This window comes from Podarcis liolepis (assembly GCF_965112155.1).
Source record: "Podarcis liolepis genome assembly, chromosome: 13".
Taxonomy (NCBI): Eukaryota; Metazoa; Chordata; class Lepidosauria; order Squamata; family Lacertidae; genus Podarcis; species Podarcis liolepis.
The window spans coordinates 25392751-25412606 of record NC_139573.1 but is presented as its reverse complement, the minus strand read 5'-3'; the positions used below and the strand labels follow the sequence as shown (position 1 = coordinate 25412606).

The following is a 19856-nucleotide window of genomic DNA, read 5'->3' as shown; positions in this document are numbered from 1 at the left end:
AAGGTATATACCACCAATTCATATATTATCATAGGATGGTGTACAACAATATATACCATGAAATTTAAAACACCATAACAACACGGACTTGTGTAAACATCAGGCTGGAATTTTCCTACTCATCCACTGTTACTGATCAGTAAACCAGATCTATAATTTAAAATCAGTTGCATTGGAAAATAGAAATAGGAAGGGGAGGGTTCTGAGCCCTCCTGATTTCCCACCCTGCCCCACTCTTAATGTCTCTCCTTTAGGTATTACGTCTAAGAAGACACGTGGTGAATTAGATCTGATCATTGAAACAGTTGCAGATGAAAGATACAATTTTAAAAGTGGGCGATGAAAAACAAATGGATGAATTCCATGAATAATAAGGTGAGAGGGTCAAAGAACAATGGCATTACAAGGCCAACCATTCACAGGAAGAATTCCATGAATAATAAGGTGAGAGGGTCAAAGAACAATGGCATTGCAAGGCCAACCATTCACAGGAAGAATTGCAGATGTCGTTTTATAGAAATATATATATATTTATCTATTTTTAGAAGAATGCCCAAAATCTAAGAGTTTCCACAAAGCAGTCTTGATTTCTTTGTTTCTCATGCTATAGATGAATGGATTCAACATAGGAGGAATTACAGTATAGATCACAGCAAAAGCTATATCCAGATCAGAAGAAGCATTAGTGGGAGGCTTTGCATAGGCAAAGAGTGCAGTGCCCATAAACAAAGAGACAACAGTGAGGTGGGGAAGGCAAGTGGAGAGGGCTTTTTTCTGACCATGTACTGAAGGAATTCTGCGCACTGTAGCAAATAGCTGCATGTATGTTATGATAATGAACATGAAGCATCCTAGTCCCAGGCAACACCCTAACACAATAACCCCTACTTCGACAAGGTAGATATTAGAGCAGGAGAGCTTCAGTAATGTTGGAATTTCACAGAAGAACTGATGGACGTCATTTGAACAGAAGGTGATTGCAAAAGTGCTACAAGTATGTAACATGGCATGAAGAAGACTAGCAATTAACACAATGAGGGTCATCTGAATACAAGCTCCTTTGTGCATAATTGTCTCATACTGTAACGGGTTGCAGATGGCAACATAGCGATCATGTGCCATTACTGTTAGAATGGCAAAATCTGCTGCTACAAAGAACATATAGAAGAAAACCTGGGCCACACACCCAGAGTAAGAAATAGATCTGCTGTTCATGATGGAATTGGCTAATGATTTGGGCATCATGACAGAAGCAGAGCCCATGTCCATCATTGCCAAATTAGTTAGGAAAAAGTACATTGGTGTATGGAGGTGATGGTCTAGCACTATTGCAGCAATAATGAGAAGATTTCCAGCCATGGTGGTCAAGTACAATCCTAAGAACAGAAAGAAGTATAAGATCTGTAGTTCTCGGAAATCTGAGAATTCCCACAGCAGAAACGTTGACATGGAAGTAAGATTGCTCATTTTTTCTTCAGTATTTGCATTCTCTCTGTTGGAGGAAGAAGCTAAAACATGTTAATAATGATTAATGAGCTAATCATATCATTTATTTATTATACCCCATCCATTGGGCTAAGTTTCCCCAGCCACTCTGGGCTGATCCCAACAGATTAAAATCAGAATATAGAACATTTTTTAAAAAAATGCTTCCTGAAATTTAATTATATATTCCCCATTCTTTTGCTAATCAAGTAGTGTAAAAACAATTGAGATTAAAGATTATGCCAAAATAGCCCATTTGTAAATTGAAGCTTGCATATCTGTTATTATATAAAGTATCTAAAGTATCTCAAACACTGATTTCACTCCAAACTTTATATATTAACTAATATTTTCTATTTCTGCTCAGTCTGCATGTTTGGGGGACTCTAAGTAATCTTGCAGTAACATGAAGCTATCTGGGGTTTTTTTAACTACTTCCTTTAGTTGCTTTGCCCCACAAAGGAAGCTGCTATTAATGTCACTTGTAGAGCTGTCCCATCTCTTGTGGCCTAATTCAAACCCTCATCTGCTATACAGTGGTATCTCAGGTTAAGAACCTAATTCGTTCTGGAGGTCGGTTCTTAACCTGAAACTGTTCTTAACCTGAAGCAGCACTTTAGCTAATGGGGCTCCTGCTGCTCCTGCACCGCTGCTGCACGATTTCTGTTCTCATCCTGAAGCAAAGTTCTTAACCTGAGGTAATATTTCAGGGTTAGCAGAGTCTGTAACCAGAAGCGTATGTAACCTGAAGCATATGTAACCCGAGGTACCACTATAGTAATCTTTGAAGAGATAATCATGATGTTAAACATATGTTTTATATGGCATTTAGATATCACTTGAAGAAGACAGTGTTGGACTGGCAGCTCCCAAACCTGAAACCATCTGTCAAATGGGGAGATCTTGCATACAAAGCACTTTGTATACCACTGAATTAGGGTTCTTCTATATGTCTATCTTGCAAAATACTGTCTACATCTACATGACTAGTCCACTACCTAATCTTTCTCATATATATATATATATATATATATATATATATATATATATATATATGTCAGGTATTGAAATTGGAAACTATAACATACTGCTATCCTCAGTTATAGGTGCTCCTGGTTTTTCAGAACTACCGTATTTTTCGCTCTATAAGCCGCACCAGACCACAAGACGCACCTAGTTTTTGGAGGAGGAAAACAAGAAAAAATATGTTCTGAATCTCAGAAGCCAGAACAGCAAGAGAGATCGCTGCACAGTGAAAGCAGCAATCCCTCTTGCTGTTCTGGCTTCTGTGATAGCTGCGCAGCCTGCATTCGCTCCATAAGATGCACACACATTTTCCCTTAATTTTAAGGAGGGGAAAAGTGAGTCTTATAGAGCAAAAAATATGGTAAGTAACAGAGTATACATGTGTTTGTTAATAAGACAGAATTCTAAGGAAACAGCCTATTTTGAATGTAGTCTGCTACAGATAAATATTAAATTGAATGTATTATATTGCCATAAAACATGGGTAGGTAAACTAAGGCCTGGGGGGGCGTATCCGGCTGAATCACCTTCTAAATCCGGCCCACGGACATTCCGAGAATCAGCATGTTTTTACATGAGTAGAATGTGTCCTTTTAATTAAAATGCATCTCTGGATTATTTGTGGGGCATAGGAATTCATTCATTGTTATATTTATTTTCAAAATATAGTCCGCCCCCCCCACAAGGTCTGAGGGAGAGCGGACCACCACCCTGCTGATAAAGTCTGCTGACCCCTGACATAAAATCTTCTGATGAATTTCACAGGTTGGTAGTGGTACTGTTGGTGCCTATATATGTCTCTAATACTTCAGTGGGTGATAATGATCTGGGGTATATTTGTGTCCCCATGAAATGTAACACAAATCTAGTTCTGTCAGCATGAATTTTAATGTCATCACTTTTGTTTTTCTGACATGGGGGGGGGGGGGACCTGCTGCAAATTATGCAGTTACTGGGGGGAAAGCTGTGGCCTTGATCGGGATCTTTTTTCTAGCACACAGACTGATTGGAACAGAACACAGCCCAGTTCCATCATACACGCATCACAAACGGACCACACCGTTGAATGATGCAATATATCTACATCAGCTACATCTATTTGCCTTTGGAACATTCATTAGGAATTTTTTTAATATACCAGGTGGTCATTGTTCATTTTAAAGTTGAGCACTCTAATAAGGACTGGTATCAGCATTCAAGAGTATGTAAGACCCCTTTGGGATGCGGGTGGCACTGTGGGTTAAACTACAGAGCCTAGGACTTGCCAATCAGAAGGTCGGCGGTTCAAATCCCTGCAGTGGGGTGAGCTCCCGTTGCTCGGTCCCTGCTCCTGCCAACCTAGCAGTTCGAAAGCACTTCAAAGTGCAAGTAGATAAATAGATACCGCTCCGGCGGGAAGGTAAACGGCGTTTCCGTGCGCTGCTCTGGTTCGCCAGAAGCGGCTTAGTCATGCAGGCTACATGACCCAGAAGCTGTATGCCGGCTCCCTCAACCAGTAAAGTGAGATGAGCGCCGCAACCCTGGAGTTGGCCACGACTGGACCTAATGGCCAGGGGTCCCTTTACCTTTACCTTTAAGACTCCTTTAAAATTGAAAGATGAGAAGAAAATAAAATGCTGATAGACACATCTAGATTACATCAGAGTAGAAGGAAACTACCAAACCACCTTAAATCGTTTTAAAATACCTTTAATGATAAGATTCAATTTCCTTTCCAGCTACTTTAGGGGACAATATGATAAAGATGTCAGAATCCATGCATCTTCTCAACCAAGCTCTTTCGGCCTTCTTGCAGCACTTGCCACAGGACATGTAACCGTTTTCCCCGCCTTTAAATAGACTGCATATGTGAGGATAATAGTCACTAAATTAGCAACGGTAGACATGGGAACGATCATTCTTTTAAGTCTTATTTGTCATCTTGAGATCTTACTCCCAAGAGTCCAGCAAAGCTGATCTGAAAACATTGTTGAAAGTTACTGCTTCTACATTGACAGTAGGGAAAAGAAGTATTTATGTAGAAATTATACAAGAGTGGGACACAAAATCAATCTTGTTTTACACCCCTTGGGAAAACTATTGAATCTGTAAGGAAGTCCACAAGTCCATGCAAAATTTTAGTGCAAGGATCAGAGGAGAGCTAGAGTATAACATTTACCCAGTGAAGTGACAATGGCCACTTACCCTTCTTCCACGGTGAGTGGCGGTTGCAGCCCACCACAGTGCTTCCCTAAGCCTTGGAGGCTCGCCATGTTGCCCTGACTGTTGGGTTCCTCCCCGGCTACCGCGGAGCATCTTGCCAATCCAGGGTGGCCTGGGGGATGGAGCTTTTGCAGGCTTCACTCAGGTCTACTCCCTGGACTTATAATCAGGCCGACGCAGCTTATCACAGCTCATTGACCACTTGTTCATGACATTTTACAAGTCTCACTAGGTCCAGTGAGCACCAACTGCCACTGACAGAGCCTGTTATATTCAAAACTATATTATGTGTGGATCAAAGAGAGGCAGGTCCTATCTGTAGCTGGTTTCCACAGTAGATACAACACATTAGATCAATGTGTTGTTTTTCCTTATCTTATTCAAAAGTATGTTAGCAACAAACAAACAAAACCCTGGGTGCTGTATTAATTGGTCTCACTCTCGTTTGCCTTTGACTCCATTAACCAACAGTGTCTATGGCTGAGGTTGGAGGACTAGTTGCATGCCCAGCCACAAAGTCCCTGCCCCCAGGGATCCTTAGGGTCCATAGCAAAACACACCTCCTCCTCCTCCTCCTTTATATACCGCTCTATACCCAGAGATCTCAGGGCAGTTCAGAGATGGGGAAACCCAAACGTTGGGGGGGGGGCCTCTATGGCCCGCTGGCCAACCACTTCTGGCTCTATATGGACAGAGACTTCCCCCTCAAGACCCCTTTAACAGGGTACCCTGTAAATGCCGCTGCTGTTAATATAACAGGCTCTGTTGGTGGCAATTGGTGCTCATTGGACCTAGTGAGGCTTGTAGAATGTCATGAATGAGTGGCCAATGAGCTGTGATAAGTATGTACAGGTTAGCAAACTTAATTGGTGAATCTTAAAAGTGCTACATAGGACTGCTAACAAGAAACCCAATAAATTTCCAGACCTATAGGAAAAGATTATCCCCTTCACCCAGCTTATGAAACTCACTGAGTCGCTGCCTCTCAGTCTAATGTACTTCATGAGTTTGCTGTGAGGGTATGATTTATTTAGTTAGTTAGTTAGTTTATAATGTTTGCATATTTGACCACAATGTGCAAACTGGACATTAGGATTACCTGTAATAAAAGTGCTGGAAAAATGCGAAGGTGAGAGTTTGTGTGAACGGGGTGTGGGGGCAGAATACCACATTCCATGATGGATTATTTCATGGAAGAATCAACTATGATAAATTGGTTCATCAGGGAATGCACATCGTGGTTAGAGTGTGCAATTACAACTAGTTACTGGATACTGGATACTGAGAGCGTGGTATCTATGATAATATTATCTTCCTAATTGTGCTGTTTTAAATGTGCATTTTGCATTTGATTTCCTTTGGTAATGTTTTATTTTGATATCTTTAAGATAATATTTTAGTTTCCTGTTAATTATGTTAGCCTGGAAGTAACTGCAAGGGTGGCTGGGTTTTTGACAGCAGTATCTCTTAGAGTGGTGAATGGCACTATTTAGTGGAAAGAAATCCCAATGGACTGAGCCAGAGGTGGATCCTAACAACTCCAGAGGTAGAGGCAGTCTCCAGGGTGACTGATGGGAAGATGGAATATGGCAAGGGAAATGTTTCTAGCAATTAATATCATCAAAATAAGAGAAGGAATATAGCAACATCATATATTATTTTATCAAAAAACAAGTTTTATAATTTAGAATGATCACAATCAAAATGTATGATTCTGTCTACACTACAGTAAAACTGAAAATTCTGATGGGAAAATTACACATTTTTCAACACTTTTTCTTATTAGAATGAATATTTGTTACATTTGATTGCTCTATATAGGCAACCTCCATTAAGTGGGGGTTACGTCTGAACGCACCACGAGTTCAGGTTACGTTCCTAGGTACTGTGAGTTTAACCCTGGATAAATTCCTGGAACCCCTGGAATCTCACACTTCTCAGAGATTGGAGTGGCAAGCAAAAATATAATAAAATTGATAATTATTTTGGGGACATACATTTTATGCTTTTGAACTTTCATTTTCTTACTAAAGACATTGGAAATAGTATTTGCTGATATAATTACAGTATATCTAATTGTACTATACTTGTATCAGTAGTAAGTAAAACACATTTTTTGGGGGGAAAGGGTGAAGAGGATGAACAAATGGCAATGAATGGCATGGAGAATAAGGTGAATAAATTATAAGACTATTTGCATTGCAGAGTGAGGAACACAGGAGGTTACTTTACACTGAATCAACCCATTGGTCCATTTAGCTCAGTATTGTTGACACTGATTGGTAGTGGCTCCCTATGGCTTCAGATATGGAATCATTCATTCCTCCACCTGCAGATGCCAGGGGTTACAGCAGGAACTTCCTACATGCAAAGCAAATGTCCACCCCAAGGTTCTAGTGCTAGTTTAAAAACTGTATATCAAAACATTCACATTGAATATACAATCCCATTTTTAAAAACTCAAAATATATTTTTAGAAGAATGCCCATAATCTAAGAGTTTCCACATAGCAGTTTTTATTTCCTTGTTTCTCATACTGTAGATGAATGGATTCAATGTGGGAGGAATGATGGTATAGACCACAGCAAAAGCTATGTCCACATTAGAAGCAGCATCTGTGGGTGGCTTTGCATAAGCAAATACTCCAGTGAACATAAACACAGAGACAACCATGAGGTGAGGCAGGCAAGTGGAAAGGGCCTTTTTCTGACCATGAACAGAAGGGATTCTACGCACTGTAGAAAAGATTTGAATGTATGTTATGATGATGAAAATGAAGCAACCGAGCCCTATACTCCATCCTAGCACAAGAAACCCAACTTCAACTAAGTAAAAGTCAGTGCAGGAAAGCTTCAGTAACCTTGGGATTTCACAGAAGAATTGATTGACAGCATTAGAACAGAAGATGTTTGCAAAGGTGCAACCAACATGTAGGGTGGCATTAAGAAGACTGATAATCCATACAATGACTACCATCCGTATACAGGCTCCTCTGTTCATAATTAACTCATATTGGAGTGGGTTGCAAATAGCAACATTGCGGTCATGTGCCATTATAGTTAGGAGGGCAAGATCTGATGTTCCAAATAAATATGAAAAAAAGACTTGAGCAACACATCCAGAATAAGACATGAACCTGCTGTTTAAAAGAGAAATAGCCATCGATTTGGGTACCATGACAGAAATTGTTCCAAGGTCCATCATGGCCAAATTCATGAGAAAGAAGTACATGGGGGTGTGAAGGTGGTGATCGAAGACAACTACTACAATAATGAGAAAATTCCCCATTATTGCCACCGAGTACAACAACAAGAAAACAAAAAAGTGCAAGATCTGTAGTTCTCGAATGTCTGAGAAACCCAACAGCAGAAATGTAGACATGGAGGTAAGATTGGACATTTTATTCACACAACGTGTTCACACATTACCTGTACAAGGAAGAAGATAGGATTGTTTGTTTATAAATATTTATTAACCCGTTTAATTTAAACAAAGTTCCTTTAAACAGTCAAATCCACCATGCATTCTATGCTTTCCCCCTTGGATTGTCACTGAACCCCACCCCCCAGCACCTATTTGAAATTTGTGCATGGTGTGGGGAGGCTAGCATAGCCTTCAAGTGTCACAATTTTCCCAGGACACTCCTGGAATTACAGAAGTCATTTTGGCTTCTCATTTTATCCAGGATTGTCCCAATTGCTCCCAGCAACACTGATTTTCAACTTGCATTGTGAGCTTTCTTGCAGAGCAGTTTTGTTTACTCCAGTGGCATAGCGTGGGGGGTGCAGGGGGGGCCAGCCACACCGGGCGCAACATCTGGGGGGGGCGCACTCGCCGCCTCCAGAGTCGCCGAAGAGCCTCGGGCGCAGGCTGTAGCAGAGCCCCATGTCTCGCGGAACCGACGAGCTGGCAGCGGCTCTCAGCGCTCGCCGCGGTCCCCACACGTCAGGGCCACGGAGGGCACGCCAGGCAGCCCCTCCTCACAGCCCCGCCGCTGCTGCTGCAGCTGTTGGGCCATGTTGCATTTTCCTCGCCTCTCTTCCCTCCTCCTCCAGGCAAGCGGCATCGTTTGGGCGGCAGCGCCAGCGGCAACTCGCCTCAGATCACCTGACATGGACCCACCGCTGCCGCCGCCGTGGCTACCTTACCGTAAATACCCCAGCCCAGGCAGCAGCAAGAAGAAGCTGGCAGCGGTGGCAGGTTAGGGGTTAGGGGGCGCAAATTACTTGCCTTGCCCCGAGTGCTGACAACCCACGCTACGTCGCTGGTTTACTCAGAACAATCTGCATGTCCTTGCATGTGACCTATACAATATTAAGAGTTAAGAGCACAACACATATCATCAAATAATTTCAGAGATATGTGCTCAAAATCAATCTACTTCTTTTAGCCAAAACAAATGGCAGGTTACTGTTATACCCATTATATATATGTGCTCCTGAGTCTGGCAGTGGCTTGCAGCAGCACCCGGGTAAGAACTGGAATTGGAGCTCGTATAAACTGACTTTGTTATCACTATGCACACATGCACATGCTTTTAATTTGGGATAATTTGCAGCAGGCCTGCACAAATTAGGTAACCTCCGTAAATTGAAGACAGAACACGCAGCATGAACAGAGGCTCCCTGAAGGTTTGGTAGGTCGGTTTCTGCTTGGGACTGCAAAAATAAGGGATAGGAAAATCAAATATTTCACTGTTAATTTTCTGGCTTATTATATCATGAGCTCATACCCTCCCTTCCTACTGACTTGTGCCTTACCCCATGTGTACAGGCACTTAGGCAAGCGGTGAAGACCTTTATGTTTAATGCTACCTTTAACTTAGGTCATAATTGGGTTTTACAGGACAGCTTCTTAAAGTATGTTGTATGTTTGGTCATGTAGCTATTATACCTTTATATCTTGCCTTGCTCTTGTTTGTATGTCGCATTGTGAGGGCATGGTCCTAAACAGCTTATAAGAATACAATGAGTTAATACAGGGCAGGGCACCTTGTACACGCCGCCCTAACCTCCCAACCTCACTGCTGCTTCACCAATCCCCAGCATTTGCTGCTTGAGGTGTTCACTTGACTTTGTCTAATGGGCATGGGGTGGAATGACACTTATGTAAACAGAATATCCCTAGTTTCATATGAGGAATGTTGGAGGGTATAGACTATACCCCCTCAATCCTTCTTCTAATATCTGTGCGTTTGATGGAACATCCAAAAGAGAAGCCTACATACACATACATGTACATAAAAGCTCACCACACAGTATTGGTTTTGCGGTTATTACTATCACATGAATAATAAAATACTTATATCGTCTTTTATAACTTGGCTTGTGCACTTCCATTTTTGTCACAATTTCCCATTCAATGTGACGTACCAGATCTCACAATTATACAACTATAATCAAACGTATTGGGTTGGACTCACATTTAGTCATATACTTGCAACTGAACCTCTGCAGTCAATGGGTCTACTAATAGCATCACCAAGTCTGGATTTAATCGAACAAAATTATAATCCAGTTAGAAAAAGTTGGCAAGCAATTGAAATACCTTCAAGTGTAAAATTCATAGGGTATGATATGCTTCAGATGCGAGAGCCCATGTACCTTCTCAACCAAGCACTTTCAACCTTCCCTTGGCACGTACCCCCAAACATGTAACCGAGTATTTTTTCCCTTTAAAAAAGACACCATGTTTAAAGGTAATAGTCACTAAATGTAGCATCAGCTATTAGTGCCAGCAGGCATGGGAGGGAGTGTTAGTTAATTCTGTTTAGGCATCTTGGGATCCTGCTCCCAAGAGCGCAGCAGAGCTGATCTGAATCCTCAAGGCAATTTTGCTGCTTCGACTTTGGTAGTAGAAACAAACAAACAACAACAGATACAACATGTGCTTCAGTACATGAAAAATGATCACTCTATGGCTATTTATTTAGTTATATCCAAATACTGTAGCCATTTCTAGATAGAGATAGGCTTTCACAAACTCTCCATTTCCTGGTTACATCCTGGCTGAATTGCTATATTGCATTATACATGGGGCTGCCCTTCAATATGACTCCTTTAGTGCAAAACCTGGCTGCAGTAATTCTAACTGAAGAGAATTCTAACTACCATTCCATTTTTCATTTTTTATTTATTTATTTGCCGTCATGTGCCTCTATCTGCAATACATTTCCAGACCTATCAGAAAAGATTACTTCCATCCCCCCAGTTTACTCACTTCTATGTCATTTTCCCAGTATGTGGGGGGAAAATGGAGGAATATTAAGTGGAGTAGGTTGTGAGAGACCATGGATAAAATCAGTCATAAAACATATTGTGTGACTTTGGGATAGTCAGTCCCAGACTGACCTATCTGACCCAGTTGCTGTAGGAATAACCTCTGTTTATTTGTTTCAGTTAACAAAGTTTATATACCACTTGATTGTAATAAAGCCTCCACATGGCTAACAAGAAATATATAATTATTAATAAAAACAGTTAAAAACAGTTTCTTTTCTTTTTTAGTCCTAAATTACCGGTATGTGGCACCTGTAACATTGCCAGTTCCACAGACAAAAACAGTCAGATGGGCATAAATGGGGTATAGCAAGCTCACAAGTAAACTGATCTCAAGCCTTCACAGTATAGTACATGTGGAATGGCCTCCATTAATGAATGATGGGGTATGTGGTCAGTAATTGTTCCTTGTATTTTTCTTTTAGTTTCCAGTGGGTTCCTGTCATTCAGGGTGTTCATATACATTAGAAATGATGGTTGTGTGAACTGAAAAGAGTGGAGATGCTAAAGATTTGTTGTGTTAATGTTCTGCATAATGTTATGCACATCTCTGTCGTAATAGCATATAATAATTTAATATTTTGCTTAGTAATTTCTGAATGTATAAATTTTATCATATTGTCACCCCAATCTCCAAGCAGTCCTGTGCTATGATGTGTGAAAATTTGCTCTGCACAAGTGCTATCTGCGCATGAAGGGAACTGTCTCACTGGGTCAATTGGGGGGCTGCTTGTGTTCTTGTTTTCTTTTTATGATCAGTGTGTGTCCATGTCTGTAGGTTTGTGTGCTGCATGTCCGCCGGTGTGTGTAGTATGAGTATAATAGACTAAGAGTGGAGGCCAAGCTCCGGCATGCAGCTCTTGGAGGGATAATTTATCGCAAACACAACCCACTGGACAGCAAAAGTTCAAATTAGATGGTTCTACTATTCAATATTAAAAAATAAAAGAAAGAAAATTGCCAGATGACATTTTTATGCAAAAATAAATTTTATAGTATTGTAGAATGATCAAGAACAAAATGCCCCACAAGGTCATGTTCTGTTCAGAACATTTTGGGGAAATGATACATTTTATGTTCTTCAATTTTCTTTTTCTAACTAAATGTTTACATGGAATATTTGTTAATATGGTTACATTCGATTGTCGTATACATGTATCACTTGTAAGTGAAATACACTGTCTTGAGAAGATGGTGAAATGCGTGATCAATTGATGATGAATTATATGAAAAATGAGGTGGAGGAATTGTGGAATGATTTGTATCACAGATTCAGGAACAGAACAAACTGGTTTACACTTATTTCACTGGGTCCATTTAGTTCAGTATTGTCAGCACTGACTGGCAGTAATCCTCTATGACTTCAGACGTGGAATCATTATCCCCCAGCCAGGACTTGCCAGGGGTAAAGGCAGGAACCTCCTGCATGGAAAGCAGATACTCTACCAAAAGTTGTGTTGCTGGGTTAAAAATGGCATTGCCAAACTTTAACATATAGAACAGTATACAACACTATTTTTATAGAACAGTTTCCACAAAGCAGTCTTAATTTCTTTGTTTCTCATACTGTAAATAAATGGATTTAATGTGGGAGGAATTATGGTATATATCACAGCAAAAACTATATCTAGATCAGAAGAAGAATCGGTGGGTGGCCTTGCGTAGGCAAAGGCACCAGTGAACATAAGCAAAGAGACAACAGTGAGGTGGGGAATGCAAGTGGAGAGGGCTTTTTTCTGACCATCTAAAGAAGGTATTCTGAGCACTGTAGAAAAGATCTGCATGTATGTTATGATGATGAAAATGAAGCATCCTACTGATATAATAAAGGCTATCACAAGAACCCGAACTTCAACTAAGTAAAAGTCGGAGCAAGAGATCTTCAGTAATTTTGAGATTTCACAGAAGAACTGATTGACAGAATTACCACAGAAGGTATTGCCAAAGGTGCTCCCAGTATGTAACATGGCAGCAAGAAAGCCTGTGATCCACCCAATGGCTACCATCCGTATACAGGCTCCTTTGTGCATAATTGTCTCATATTGCAGTGGTCTGCAAATAGCAACGTAACGGTCATGTGCCATTATAGTTAGGAGAGCAAAATCTGATATTCCAAATAAATGTAAAAAGAAAACCTGAGCAACACATCCAAAATAAGAAATTAACCTGTTGTTGTAAAGGGAAATAGCCATTGATTTGGGCACCATAACTGAAACTGTTCCAAGGTCCATGATGGCCAAATTCATTAGAAAGAAATACATAGGGGTATGAAGGTGGTGATCAAGGACAATGACAATGACAATTAGAAGATTCCCTATTATTGCCATCAAGTACAAGGCTAGGAACACAAAGAAGTGCAAGATCTGTAGTTCTCGAATATCTGAGAATCCCAGCAGCAGAAATGCAGGCATGGAGGTAAGATTGTGCATTATGTTCGCAGCACTTATCCACATGTTACCTGTACAAGCAAGAGGATAAGGACTATTAGTGTACAATTATTGATTCATCAATTTAATTTAAACTGAGCTGCTTTGATCTAGAAATCAAGTCCACCAAATATTCCTTTGCATAATCAGCAATAATTGTTGTCCCCTCTGTTTTCTCATCAGATAATCCCTGTCCACTTGTGCCCCCCACACACACCATTTGCAAATGTAGGCAAGGTGTGGTGAGTCTATACTCCCTAAAATCCTTCCCCTGGCATCTATGCATTCAGTGAAGCATCAGAAAGGGAAGTTACAAGCATACATTTATATGTGCATAGGAGCTCACCAATCAGTTGCTGGCTCCAATTATGCAGGATGCCAGATAAGGTGGACAGACTAAAGACACACAATGTAAACAATATATATTGACTGGGTGGAAGTCCTAATCTGGATTTTTTAAAAAACACAACTGGTGCAAACATTTCTTCAGCCAGCTAATATCCACAAATAGTTCATCAGAAATCTGCCTATGCCCTGTGAGCAATATACTGTTGAGAGACTGATTTTAATCTGAGACCACTTCTTCCCTACTGGAGATGGGTGGGTATGTGGAATCACAATTTGCAGTATTCTTAGATTTGTTATGTTTCCAACTTAAATGTACAAAGATACTTGAGTGTTACCACCTTTTCTTCCGAGTCTGATTCTGATACATTCCACAGATAGAGGAATGCTAGTTAATGTAACATGCTTGTATTATTTTTCTTTCAATTCATCAACCTCAGTTCTGAGAAATTGTTTAGGTCAAAATGCAGTGTAAGCAGTGCTTTTTTTCCTAAAAAAATATATATATAAAATGTTTGGGGTACTCTCACTTTCCTACTCATATTGAAATACTGCCCCTGAATTAGCCAAACTTAGATTCACAAAATGTTTAGGGGTATGCATACCCATGCATCTCTCCCCCCCCCAAGAAAAGCACTGAGTGTAAGAGTAACATGCAGAAAGATGTAGGTGTGGTGATGAAGAATGATGCGAAGAAATAAGGAGTTACAGTTTTCTTGCCACAGGTATTGTTAAGTTCACAGCTAAAAACCACCCCAACCACTTACCTATTCCTTTTAAAACAGTTTCAGCCTGGGTAAGTGAAGTTTTTCATTTCACTACTATAGGCCATGACTGGTCAGACATTCATTGAGACATCTGAGATGATTTCTTCTTCTTCTGGCACATGCCTGAATATTGTATAACAGATGTATTTATAAACTGGTTTTTAAAAGGTGTGTGTGTTAGAAGGAGCTTAATTGGATATGTGCTTTGGCATTGTGGCAAATTGCTCCCATGAGTCCAAAACAGTTGATCAGAACCAGAACTCCCCAATTATTGTTTCCTCTGTTTCTGTCACAAATGTAAGCAACTAATATATGCTCACTGTCTTATAGAGGATTCCAGATCGCACTGCGTATACAGAGAGGTTTTCCATCTTGACCCTGGCCGACCTATTGTAGATAGGTAGCCGTGTTGGTCTGCCATAGTCAAAATAAAAAAAATTCCTTCCAGTAGCACCTTAAAGACCAACTAAGTAAGTTCTTGGTATGAGCTTTCGTGTGCATGCACACTTCTTCAGATATGGGAGATAGGCAGATAGCGGTTTTAATAAACCGTTAATGGTTTTAATAAACGAACATAAATCTGACATCAAGAATCACAAAACAGAGAAACCAGTAGGAGAACACTTCAATCTCCCAGGACATTCTATACAAGATCTCAAAGTAGCTGTTTTACTACAAAGGAATTTCAGAAATAGACTGGAAATAGAAGCTGCTGAATTACAACTCATTACCAAACTTAAAACCATGGAGAGAGCTGGGCTGAACAAAGACATTGGATTCTTATCTCACTATACATGACTAAACCATTTCTCACCTTCTCACCCCTTGCCTTTTCCTGTAAGACCTATTACAGTCGTTAAGAGTCATCAACAGGCTCTCTCAGCTATCTGCCTATCTCCCATTCCCACCACCCTTCTGAGTAACACCCCTCCCCACCTTCTCACTATATAGAAGGATCTGGCAACTAATGTTTCAGTGTATCTGAAGAAGTGTGCATGCACACGAAAGCTCATACCAAGAACTAACTTAGTTGGTCTTTAAGGTGCTACTGGAAGGAATTTTTTTTATTCTGGCAGACCTATGTGCACATTGGAACATGAAAAGAGGATTTGTCTGCATATCTATGAATCAATCCATACATGGGTTCTCCAATGGTACTTGGAAGATGTCTGAGGACTGCCTTCTTTCTTTCCATGTTTTTTTAAAAAGTTTATTGGATTGCCTGGTAAATTGTCCACCATACAGATAAAACATACTGTTACAAAAGTTGGGTGCCTCCCTCTCTCTTTGCTGAGCGGTGGCAGGAGCCCATGGGGTTCCAGGCATTCACTCATGATCTGTGACCACTTATCCCTTAAAGTGGGAATAAATTAAATTAGACATGTTTAAAACAAAACTGGTATTTTATTTATACACACCCAATGAGCGTTACAGCTTGATGGTTACTTTGGTAAAGTACAAGCTTGATTTTGGTCAAATTCTTTTTTTTTAAAGAAGTGTTTAAGACTTTTACTTATGACTTTAACAGTGTTCCTAAATCATCTGATTCATCCTAGAATGGCTCTTTGTCCCACCATGCTAGTAAAACACATCTAGCCCCCCTTTATGATATAATATGTTATAATTGTTTTATAAAATAATCTGGTTTGCCCTGCCTAGCAAACCTCTAGCTGCTCAGCTATTCTCCCATCCAAGCCCTATCTAACACTTTAACTGCCAGGTTTTACCTTTTACTTTTCCACTCCCCCCTGATTGGCTAGCACTGTTGGGATACTGCCAGGGAGACAAAAGCCATCATGGCCCCACACTGTCTCTGGACGATCCATCAACCTCCCGTAGAAACGCAGTATCAATCAATTAGCGACAAAAGCCTCGGAAATAGCTTTCCACATTCCAAGGACTGATGCACGCTCTATCAGCAGAGTTCGTACAGATGCACTCAGGAGAACATTATTTACAACTTTATTCAGCGTTGGTCAGAACAAAGAGAAAACATGACTGCCTGCTTTGATGTCCAGGCACAGAGAGAAAACGAAAGCATATACAAAACAGAAACATCCTGTGAACAGGAAATACATAGGCTGTGACTCACAACAGCCTGTCCCCTTTTTAAGGCGGAACGGAAATATCCTAACAAGCACTTCACCTTACTGTGATTGGCTACTGAGTCTTCAGGGGGCTGACCAAAGGAATGTCCACCACACACAGCTTTTCCTGACCTCACTGATAAAAGTACAGTAAAACCATCTTCATCATCATTATGAAGCTTCAAACCATGAGGTTCGACCATTTTTTTACAGTCCAATACCCCCCATCAAAAGGGCCAACTGCACGACTTTGAAGGAGATCTTTGATCCACCATTGTCACTTGGTGACATGGAATGTATTCTGCCAGCTTTGACTGATTACTCAGCTCTTGCCATTTATGTATAGAGATAGTCTTTCACAGCAATCCATGTTCTGGTTACCTCTTGCTTGAATTGTTGCATTGAATTATACCTAGAATTGAACAGTTGGAAGGGACCTCAATGGCCATATAGCCCAACTCGTTTCAATGCAGGAATAACAAGTAAATAATCCCTGACAGGGAGCCATCCAACCTCTATTGAAAAGCCTCCAATGAATAATAGTCCACCACCTTCTGAGGTAGTCGGTTCCATTGTTCAACAGCTCTTACCATCAGAAAGTTCTTCCTAATGTTCAATCAGAATCTCCTTTCTTGTAATTTGAATCCTACCCTTTGGAGCAGTGAAAAACAAGCTTGTGCCATCTTCCATGTGACAGCTCTTTGGATATTTGGATATTTGAAGATGGCTATAACATTTCAGTCTTCTGCCCTTGAATATTCTAACTGGTTCAACCAGGTGGAGTAATGTTACTTAAAGGAGCAGGTTCGTAATCACTTGGGATCAGGAGTCAGTGGCTTGAAGTGCTTATGCCAAGCTTCAGCTGGTGCACAACTATTGTCTTTAATGGACAGGGATAGCTTGGCTACCGTCACACAGACTCTGGTAACCTCCAATTGTGCTATTGTCCAAGAAATAAGAAAACCCCACTGTATTATGTAGAAGCACTCTGGGTCCTCCATCCTGCTGGAGACCTGCAATTTATGTGATATTTGTCTTGTAAAAGAGCATGGATTACTTAATATGAAGGATGTGTGCAGTGAATTCAGACAAATACCAAATTCATCCTGAGCCAAAGCAGGGTGCCTTGAGGGAGGCAGAAGGGTGGATTCTGGATTTCCCCAAGTTGACATGGGATCTGTGTGAGGCTTCCCAAGTCAAAGCACTAACAGAAAGGAATGTGCCTTCCTGTTTCCTCAGCACCTCTTGTTAGAGATATTAGAGTGGAATTTCCTGCTCTGGATCTTGTGCACCATAGAAGTGAATAAGCTCCACCACAAGAATGAATTCCAAAAAGTTTTACTGCAAAAATGTTTTAAACTAGTTACAAAATAAAATGTTACAAAATGCAAAGTAACAAATTTCTCTAAGCAAAGTAGCAATAAGTTCCAATCTTTTAAAACTCCTTGACATTGTCCAAAAACATTTTCTCTTTGGTCCCAGAGAAAGATCCTATCTCAGTTGCACATTTTTCTAACCATAAATTCAATTCCCTGAATATATGGATTTTTCTAAAACATTGGCTTATGGGCAAACTTCATTGGAAAATTCAGAGAACTGAATTTGTGGTTAAGTTCGTATATTGAAAGTGTGAATTTGATAGATTCAGTTTAAAATGAGAGCTGAGGTGAAATTCTCACCCATTGTTATTGGTAGTGGCAAGGGATGAGACCTACACCAGTGTTTAGAAAAGGAACCTAATCAATAAAGTTCAGACAGTATTAGAATGCCATGTTGATTTCTGCATAGATTATAACTCAGCTGATATTAGGTTGAATGTAGCCAAACTATGAATATGAAAAATGGTGGATGAAAGAAATTCAATGTAGGCTAGAGTGGGCAGAGGGTAATATTTGTGATAGAAGTAATGTTTGCTGGTTACTGAAATGTGTGTGGCGCTTTATTTAAAGGAAACCATTCTCATACCGAAGACCACAAAATCCCATTTTCACAGAACAACTCAGGAGAAAACTTTAGAAGATTTCCCAAAATTTAAGAGTTTCCACAAAGCAGTCTTGATTTCTTTGTTTCTCATGCTGTAGATGAATGGATTCAATGTGGGAGGAATTATGGTGTACATCACAGACACACCTATATCCAGATCGGAAGAAGAATCACTAGGAGGCCTTGCATAGGCAAACAACCCACTTAAAAGAAACACAGAGACAACAGTGAGGTGGGGAAGGCAAGTGGAGAGGGCTTTTTTCTTTCCATGAACGGAGGGGATTTTTAACACTGTAGAAAAGATCTGCATATATGTTAAGATTATGAAAACAAAACAACCTAGTGCTATACCAGAGCTTAGCACAAGAAGCCCAACTTCAACCAGGTAGAAGTTAGAGCAGGAGAGCTTCAGTAATGATGGGATTTCACAGAAGAACTGATTAACAGCATTAGAACAGAAGGTATTTGCAAAGGTGCTCCCAGTATGTAACACAGCATATAAAACACAAATAGTCCACACAATCACTACCATACGAATACAGGCTGCTTTGTGCATTATTGACTCATATTGTAATGGGTTGCAGATAGCAACATAGCGATCATGTGCCATTATAGTTAGGAGAGCAAAATCTGATGTTCCAAATAACATAAAAAAGAAAACTTGAGCAACACATCCAAAATAAGAAATAAACCTGCTGTTTAGGAGGGAAAGAACTATTGATTTGGGTACCATGACGGAAATTATTCCAATGTCCAGCATAGCCAAATTCAGTAGAAAGAAGTACATGGGTGTGTGAAGCTGGTGATCAAGGACAATTGCAACCACAACGAGGAGATTCCCTATGATTGCTATAATGTACAATGCTAGGAAAACAAAGAAGTGCAAGATCTGCAGTTCTCGAATGTCTGAGAATCCCAGCAGCAGAAATGTTGACATGGAGGTAAGATTGTGCATTTTTTTCACTGGGCATATTCACATATTACCTGTACCAGAATAAAATAGGAAGAAATATTGAGTAAGCAGTTTAATTTAAGGTGGACTCCTTCTGTGTAATAATCAAATGAAGCTGATATTTCTTTGCTGAAATATGAAATGAAGACATATGATGACAGGCTGTCTGACCCCTCTGTATTGTCATGAGAGAATCCCTGTCCACTCATTGAGCCTCTATATCTGTTGCAAATGTGTTCAGGGCAAGGTCTGACTATATCCATAATCTCTTCTCCTGACATCTATGCATTCAGAGGGACCTCAGA

The 19856-nt window shown here is 40.3% G+C and overlaps 3 protein-coding genes across 3 annotated transcripts; all 3 read right to left on the bottom strand.

The window, feature by feature from the left end:
• Positions 1-531: 531 nt before the first annotated feature.
• Positions 532-13420, bottom strand: LOC310692523 (olfactory receptor 14I1-like; the record flags this gene model as incomplete). Its single annotated transcript, XM_083473467.1, has 2 exons — positions 532-1173; positions 13127-13420. The coding sequence occupies 2 exons, from the start codon at positions 13418-13420 to the stop codon at positions 532-534; spliced, it is 936 nt and encodes a 311-aa protein (XP_083329593.1).
• Positions 7174-8112, bottom strand: LOC310691061 (olfactory receptor 14A16-like; the record flags this gene model as incomplete). The annotated part of the gene is made up of 1 exon (XM_083470661.1): positions 7174-8112. The coding sequence occupies one exon, from the start codon at positions 8110-8112 to the stop codon at positions 7174-7176; it is 939 nt and encodes a 312-aa protein (XP_083326787.1).
• Positions 13421-18615: 5195 nt separating the features above from the next.
• Positions 18616-19554, bottom strand: LOC310691065 (olfactory receptor 14I1-like; the record flags this gene model as incomplete). The annotated part of the gene is made up of 1 exon (XM_083470665.1): positions 18616-19554. The coding sequence occupies one exon, from the start codon at positions 19552-19554 to the stop codon at positions 18616-18618; it is 939 nt and encodes a 312-aa protein (XP_083326791.1).
• Positions 19555-19856: the final 302 nt, after the last annotated feature.